This window comes from Perissodus microlepis, chromosome 4 (assembly GCF_051167445.1).
Source record: "Perissodus microlepis isolate ML-2025 ecotype Zambia chromosome 4, ASM5116744v1, whole genome shotgun sequence".
Lineage (NCBI taxonomy): Eukaryota > Metazoa > Chordata > Actinopteri > Cichliformes > Cichlidae > Perissodus > Perissodus microlepis.
The window spans coordinates 10,659,362-10,668,152 of record NC_140464.1 but is presented as its reverse complement, the minus strand read 5'-3'; the positions used below and the strand labels follow the sequence as shown (position 1 = coordinate 10,668,152).

Below are 8,791 nucleotides of genomic sequence, written 5' to 3'. Positions count from 1 at the left end.
CTTAGTGTCTAAATGCATTTAAAATTGAGGGTAGGGCACCAGCGCCAGAGGTGGGTTGGAGTACACCGACCATCCTCTGGATGCTGTAAAACGTGCCCACCCCCAAGGCCCTATATGTATGTGTTATGTGAGAGTGTGAGTAATGTGGATGTCTAGGTTGCAGAATAAAATTGAGGCACAGGCGGCCAGAAGGGGACAGAGGGGGAGTGCCTCCCCTGCACCCTGGTGACATACCTGCACCCCAAGCCCTGCGTGTGTGGGTGGGTGTGGTAGAGTAGGAATAGGGAGGCAGCTGAGGATGGGGAGGGAAGAAAGGGAGGGGCAAGCGGCCCCTCCCTGGGGCCAGCTCCCCCGCTGACCCCAGTAGGCACCCCCACACTCTGGAACCCACCAGGGCAAGGGGGCCCAGGCCCATCCGGACCGGGGCCCGCAGCAGCAGCACCGCCCAGCCCCACAGAGTCCGGGGCAGCCCACCCGACTCCGCCCCAGAGAAAACTGCACCCACCCCATCATCCAATCATCTCCCAAACTACACAAGACAATAGACACCCAGGTTGAGTTCATTCTCCACCTCTCCTATATCTCTCCCCCCCACCTGCAGAGTGAGCTCCTGTAGTGAGGAGACCACCTGCAAAGATATAACAACCTCCCCACCAGTTAGAGAGCCCCCTAGTTGGGCCGATGCACCAGAGATCCCCTGCACTGGGGCTGAGCCCCCCTGCACCCACCCGCCCACTGCTCCGGCGACACAACAGCCAGGACCCAAGCCCCCAAGGCCCGGCCAGCACCCCAGACCGGGGGATGGAGCACCCCCAGACCCCCAAGCCTCCACGCCCGTCCCAGACCCCCCCAGGGGCAGCCAGGCTACCAGGCCAGTAACCAACGTCCGCCAGCACAGACCCTCCCCCATCTCCGCTGTACGCAGCCACAAGGAAAACACCATCTAAGAGCCCCCAGAGCTCCTAACCAGGTCATGGCCACATCCCCCGGGTTAGGCCCTCTAGGGAAACGTCCCTAGGGACTCCCCAGACGCCCTAAGGCCGTCCCTACCCCCATATCAACCACAATAGCGAAGGCAGGACCAAACCACATTAGAAATCGTCCGTCTACCCAAGACAAGAGGCTGCTTGTGACTGCATGTCAGTATTAATTGTCCACCCTTCAACTTCTTTCGAGAGGAGAAAAAATAGTTCCAAAACCAAGTGCTTACGACAAGGTTTGCAGATTTTTGAGTAACTGGGACATGATTTCTGGAAAGACATTATTGCTGCGCTCACTTTGAGCATCGCGAGGTAAGTGTCATTTGGTTGCTTTACTTTGAAGAAAAACCGAGTAAGACACACCAAAAAGAAATAATTAAATAACATTACAGGCCAGAACTGAAGTACATACATTTGATTTGGGGGAGAAATGTCTCTTTTAATAAAGAATATAAAAAGTTGCACATACAAGATGAGTTTGGTGGTAAGATTTAGGTTTAACGGCTTGTGAGACTGCATAAATATCTAACTAACCATTTGAGCATGTGACAAATTCTTAGATATCAATATTTCTCGATATTTCTTACATCTGCACCCTTTCAGTCACTTCAGTCAGAGCTTCTGAAGCAGCTTTAATCAGTGTTTAATCAGTGCCATCGAATGTTATCTGTGATTCATTTCTCATACTATGGACTGTATCCCTGTTCTGTCTGTTTACCTGCAATATATTGAAGTTTAATATCATAGCTCAAAGTGATATTACGCCACAAGAAAATGTTACATGTTTTTTCCTACATGCGCTGAAACATAAGTAAAAAAAATAATGATTATATTTAGGTCGAGGCAGAAAGGGAGAGTGAAGAGGCACGTGTATAAGAGGAAAACAACTCCTTAGAGTGTCAGTCTATTTCTAAAGCCGGTAATTACAGTATAGACAGAAACTATTCCTCTGCTGGCTGCCCTGTGAGGCTGAGATGCTCGTTACCGAAAGCAAAATTGCTGGTTTGGTGGTTCTTTTTATGGCCGTGCACTTGTTCTACAAAAACCACAAGATTTATGTGTGGTGACTTTACAACAGTTTAGATTAAGTGTGAGAAGGTGAGAGAGCAGGAGACAGAAAATGATGAAAATTAAAAAAAAACCTGTGTTTATTGGAAATCTGCTCCTGATGCCTTTTTCAGCATATTAAAGAGGTTGGATCGCTTTTTGGGGAGAATGGGAGAACGTTTCAGAGGGGAAACTGGATGTTTAGGTGATTCTTAGCGACTATCACATCCCCAGTATCGATCGTCTCCTCTCATGCTCACAGGGAGGACAACAGGTGTGGGCAGAATAGCAGAAGACCTCCACCAAGACTCTCCATAACCCTTCAGAGACTCCTGGGAGCATTCAGACTTCATTGGCAGACAAAAAGGAGCAGCTGCACCTTTTTAGAAGCTTGCAAATGCTTCCAAACATTCATCTATTTTTTTTAATAGCTTCTTATCTGTGTCAGGGTCGTGGCAACAAGCAGAGCAGCCCAGATCCCAGCAGCATCCCACAGCTCTATTTGGGGAATCTGGAGGCCCTTCAGGGTCAGCTGAAGCGCAAATTCCAGCCTGCACGAATGCTTCCTGGTGGTCTGCATCACTAATAGGAAATATCTAAGGGGAACAGAGCTGTCTGATTTTTATAACAAGTGGTTCCTGTGAAAGAGCAGCATCACAAGCTGGAAGCTTAGCTTGAATTTTATATCTAAAAAAATGGAAAAGTGATTTAAAAAGAAACATGCATCTCCAATACAGAGAGGACAAGCGTCTGACACATGTGCAGACGCCAAAAATGCACCTTACTGCCACCGAGCTAAACACTGCGCGGGCCACTGCTGGGACTTGATTACAGTTCAGCTCAGATGCCTGATACCTGTAATCAAGGGGTATTTGATTACAGTTCAATAGCGTATGTCAAAGTAACATTGAACAATATCAGGCAATAATACTAGAGACAACATCTCCCCGTGTAAATGTAAGATTTATTCACAATCACTTCAACAAGCGTAGAAGTCAACTAACCAGTCGACCTAATCAACTACATGACGAATCACATGATTTGCAGTAAACATCACGTCTGTCCTTATTTGGTAGTTACATTCTTGTTTGTATTCCCTTCGACTTTAAATATGCATGAAAGAGTTACCTGAAAGTGCTTTTTCCTGATTTCTGTAAGATATATAGTGCTGTTGCACTGGTGAAAGCCCATATCAATCATGGCCAAAGTTTCAAATAATGAGATCGGTGCGTGTTCAATTAACCGCCTGTGAGCCAAAAGCTCAGACGTCAAACTGTTCTAAGCGCTCAGTTTCAGGTAATTTTGCAGTTTCTGCTCTTGGCTCTGTATATCAAAGAGCGGGCATCCCTAACAGGCCCACCTCAGGCACATGGATCTGGTTGTGAGCAAAAGAAGCCCCACCCACCTGCAGCTCAAACCTTCTGTCTGCAGAGACAGCCAATGAGAAAAAAGATGGATTAAAGGGACGGGTAAGGGAGTTAAAACAGTTTGTTTTAAACAGTGGAAGAAATGACAGGCTTCTCCGAGGCCCATTAAAAGATAAAATAGGACTATTTTGAACTATGAGTCACACAGAGATACTCTGGCAGAATGCAAGAAGAAAAATATGGAGCTGAAAATGAGCAGAACACGTCACCTTTAAGTCAAACAGTGATTTAGATGTGTTAGAAAAGCAAGTCCGAGAAGATTTGGACACATACAGAGGAGAAACCTGCTTAGCTGATTGTGTTGGCAATTCTCTCTGTTTTTAAAACTATCTGCAAACAACACTTACATATCAGACTTAAATATGGTAATTTTCCTGTTGCAGCCACTCCAATAGACAGAAAAAAAGACATAAATATGAAATGGCATAAATTGCTAATTTCACCAATGTGAATCCAGGTTAGCATTGTCCTTACAATGAAAATAAACATTAAACAATGGTATAAAATATATAAGAGAGCAGCTATCTAAAATTACTTGTTACACAAACAAAATAATAGTTAGCAAAGCAAAGACAATATACAATTAATAAAGCATTGAGGTTGGAAAAAGGAACATCTGATCAATAATTCATTTTAAATCAGGAAAGCCTGTCCGATAACTGTATATCATTAAAAGAGATTTAAAAGAGGTCACTGACTCTGCTGACCTGATTTCCTCAGGCAGCTCGATCCATAGCTTCGGGGCTATGATTGCAAACGTCACCTCTAGTTAGCGGCTGCACCTCGGGAACAGATAAAAAGCTCCTGTCAGAAGATGTCAGCTAAGTAGAGGCTCATATGGTACTTTAGAGGTCAGATACAGTATATAGAAAGGTGAAAGGTCACGAGGAGCCTCGCTAAATATGCGACAGCAGGTTCTCTTCCTGTCTATTTTCTGCAAACTACAAAAAGAGTTTTTAGTGCAACAAATTATTTATTTTAAACTGAACAAAAAGAGACATTTCCAATGACTAAATAATGTTTTACAGTGTACAGGGCAATTTTTTATAGTATGTTACATAAACACTAAACAGTGGCTGCCCTGAAATTGAATTTGCATGAATTACTGTAAGGAAGAAGATGAGCCGTGTAATCCTTTAGAGCATGTTCATTTTATTTCTACTCAAATCAATAGCACCTGCAGCTCTATAATAACCAACTTATCAAATGTGGAATCAGATTTTGCATTTAAATGCACTGCTTACATACACTGGTATAAATACTGATCTTCGATTGATGGAGGTCAGCAGATTGTTCCGAATAGCGCTTGTCTCTTGCTTTTATGGATAGTGTTATACATTACCATTATCAGTGGCAGCTCTGATGGGAATAAAACCTTTTACCCTTTAACGTGAGCGCCTTCTCCATTTTCCAGAGCAACAAGATAGTCTTTACTTTTGTTTCTTCTCTAAAAATAACCCAACAGACTGTACGCAAGAGCTCTATGGGGACGGCTCCAAGCTCTCAGTGATGTCTGGACATGAACACGTACTCCTCAAGCTTGAGATGGTAACTCAAATCAACAACTATCAGCCTCAGATAGGTAAAAATGATAAAGAGTGGTGTTTTAGATGCCATATCAGATGCTATAAGACTCTTTCTCAGCTGACATGATTTGGCCAATTTGATGCTTTTGTTTTCTCTCACGGGAATGCCAAGTGAGCAGACAGGGGGCAAAGCATAATGGATGTGCAAATAAATGGTTTAAATCCCCCCCAGTGCTGACAGTGCTCACTGAGGAGAGCAACCACCCATCCACCATATAGAGACTGGATGGACCAGAACAGAGGGAGGGGGGGAGAGAAAGAGAAGAGAGAGAGTGCTGTGGTGAAGCCAGTGTTTGCCGTCGAACTCCAGCAAATATGAGGATGGGGAGATAATGGCCCACACTGCACAGGATGACTGAACCTCCGCAACTATGAATTCTCTCCTTTTACGATGCATTCTGACTGAAAAAAGAAACAAAAAAGAAAGAAAGAAAAACTGAAGCAGAGAAAATCTGGACAGCAAAGGATCGCTTATGCCTTTTGGATATGTCCAACCTTTCTTCAGCATCCTGATCTATTAAAGATAAGCTTCTGAGTCCGGTTAAGCCTTTTAGTTAAAAAGAAGAAGAAGAAGAAGAAGAAGAAAAATATCTCCACCGAGGAATTGCTGAAGACTTCTGCGCTTGGTGTGCGCACAGAGATGCTGTAGCTCTACACGAACCACGATAGACTGAGTACTTTAACGGAAATTGCTTGGAAATTTGAGCTCTGCTGAAAAAACATACGGACAGCAATAATACCACACACAGAAAGAGAGAGAGAGAGTGCGAGAGACAGAGAAAGAAAGCGGGGAGAGCCAGCGCCGGCGATCTGTGTGTCTCTGCAATAAGTGGCTAATAAAAAGCAATAAATTCTCTAAAATAAATACAGTCATCTGGTTGTGCGCCATGGGCGATGAGGCGTCAAACTTCAGGAGAAGCAGGAGGACCGGTGTCTCATCACCAAAACCCCGAACTGGTGAGGATCACGGCAGACTGGAGATTTGGGGATAAACTAAAACTGATCTCCACCGAGAACAATGAGATTATTGATTTTTGGATGACTTGTCAGGTTACCACTGTGGCAGTTTTTTGATGTTATTCAGAAAGCAGCATAGAGACCGGTGCTGCGCTGGACTTGGTCACTTTGGTTTGTTCTCTCAGAGATCAAATGGCAGAGAGGGACATGACATGTTTTGTTTTGTGCTTGAAATAAGCGAATACAGCCATATTATTTAATCAAGAAGTTAAAAAAGATTTTTTTTTTCTTTTTTTTCTTTTTTTTTTGTTGCACTATGATGGAACCACCACCATGTTCGAAGAAGAGCCTGTCCCTGTCGCTCCCGGTTCCCCGGGAAGGACAGGCGACTCTGAAACCTCCGCAGCATCTTTGGAGGCAACCCCGGACCCCGATCAAAATCAAACACCGGGGGTACTCCGACACAGACCGGCATCACCACCGGCACATGGAGCGCTCCGACGCCGTGGATACGAGCGACAGACCGGGACTGAAAAAGTCTCGGATGTCCTGGCCATCCTCCTTCCACGGGACCACAAACACATCCATCGGAAATTGTGTCGGGAACAAACGGTAGGCGAGAAAGAGATGCATTCCAAACATCCCAATAATAGCCCATGACAGCCCACAAGGCATATGCGTAAACGGGGGAGGGGTGGGGGCATTTTAATGAGTGCGTAATAACGCAGTGCGCCTGAAGGGTTAACTGATATGAAGCGCTTTCTATCGAGAGGCGGGACGCGTGGGTTTTCGGTACAGATGCGTTATGCGTCTTTGGATAGACTCTGTCAGATGGGTATGAAGCGCAAACCAGGCCGCCCACTCGAAACGCAGGAGCACCTTAACAATGTTAAGAGCGTCAGCATACTAGTTGATAAGTAACATGAAGCTCTGTGGTTTTAATGGCATCAAAGGTCTGGTGTGTGCGTTCGTGCGTGCAAGACAGAGATATCGCCGGCGTGCGCACTCCGGGACTGCATCAGTTTGTTCCCAGAGGGCGGTTTGGGGCTAGGTGGGCGTTGGAGCAAAAAAAAAAAAAAAAAAAGTGCCCTGCTGATGAACTCCTTATCAAGACAGTCTCTAAATTCAAGTGTAGGTCTCCCTGACCTTTGACCCTCTTTCTGTGGTGAATTGAATTGGTGGGCTAAAAAATAAGATGCAGTGTTACCTGGACTTGTGTCAGAGAAATGTCACACAGATGGCTTCAGGCAGCATCTAGCTGGCACACACTGCTGCTCTGTGATCAGACATGACAGTAAAAAAATTCACTGCCTCATAACGGGAGGACACAGCACACCTAAACTGCACTAGCACTTAAATCAAATTAAGCAATGGATGTTAATCAAACAGATTTGATTAAAGGCATTTCATTAAGTGAGTCGTGGAACTGCATGATTATGATACGATTACTTTGTCCTCACTCAACAAACGCTCCATTTATCCTCTTAAGGAGACACTGAGAGTGCAGCATAAGGTTGTTTTGTCCAGTGTTATCGCCTTTTTTTACTTATAACAGCAAATAATTTACAGCCTGGTAACATAGAGTTTGTCTTGGTTGTGACTCTTTTTCTTTTTTATTCTTGTCTGTGAAAGAGTGACTGTCATGGAGAGAAAGACGAGGGCTTTCGTGCTTATGCTGGTTTTTAGTTTGCTCCCTCTTCCCTTCTTTTCTCAGTATGACCTGAAGTCCCCTGATGTTCCTCCAAGTCAAGGCGTTAGTTTACATGTTGGACTGCTTAGAGCTGCCTTATTATCCTCCTAAACTTTTCCCATACACTCATGAAGCACAAACATGCCTCTACCACATTAAACAAGAGGATTGTCACACTGATGACACATTTATGGCTGTGTGGTGGGTCCCGATGGGAATGTGGGGGTCTAGCATTTTTTTTCTTTTACTCGTTGTCTTTCCATTTTTTTTTTCTTTTCAATGCCACAGACGGCCTTCCCGGCAGGCCCCTGGGAGAAAGGCCAACTCCAGCTGACTGGAGGAAGGACTGATTTGTATTTTAGTCCCCAGGACACGCTCTGAGGCAGTCCAATCTTTAGTGCATTGGGACTGACTCTGCCTGCCCTTCTCCTTCTGTGGGCGGCAAACCATGAGAGGGCAGAGAAAGAGAGATAATTCGATTCCAACAAGCTCAGTTTTGAGGGTACACGGAGCTGGCTCCAACTGTGTGTGCGTGTTCATGTGTGCGTGTATGTTCCTTAGCACATTCGTAAAGTGATGTGTGCGATCAGTGGGTGTTTGTGCTACACACTGGTCAGGAAGGAGGGTGCACGGAGGAATGGAGGCTGCTAGTTGAATGTTGTGTGTCACGGATGGTGGTGAAATGTGTGTGGAGGTATTTATGTGTGGGCTGTGCACAGGTTAGTGTCTGACCTGTAGCCCATATGGTTTCCAACAGGCCTTGTTTTACCTCTTTTCACATCAATGGGAGGTCAGAGGTATTTCCACTGTGCTGAAGCTATTTTTATTATTTTCACATACTGCAGCGACTGTAAATTCTGCCTCTTTGCTTATGTCCACATAATGGACGCTTCAAGCAGATGCCTCATCGCTTCACTGTATTTATAAACATCTATGTTGATCCAGCAGCGCTGTGCTCTTTCGCTCAAGGCTAACTTGCATTGAGTGTGGCCTATGGAAGGCAGCTTCATGCACATCTGCTTTCACCACTCTGAATGCTCTTATTTACATGCAGATGTCTGAAAATTTCCCTCAAAGTACATTTTAAACAAGCTCTCATTTAAG

General features: G+C 44.9%; 1 protein-coding gene across 2 annotated transcripts in view; it reads left to right on the top strand.

The window, feature by feature from the left end:
- Nucleotides 1-5,310: 5,310 nt before the first annotated feature.
- The window catches only part of pde4a (phosphodiesterase 4A, cAMP-specific), a 51,210-nt gene continuing 47,729 nt past the window's right edge, over nt 5,311-8,791 (top strand). Inside the window, exon 1 of one of the 2 annotated variants that reach the window (XM_084925595.1) lies at nt 5,311-6,609. In XM_084925595.1, the coding sequence (XP_084781721.1) occupies nt 6,314-6,609 (296 nt within the window). In that variant the 5' untranslated portion in view covers nt 5,311-6,313. The remainder of the gene's footprint in view (nt 6,610-8,791) is intronic. The other variant, XM_084925596.1, reaches the window with a different exon arrangement.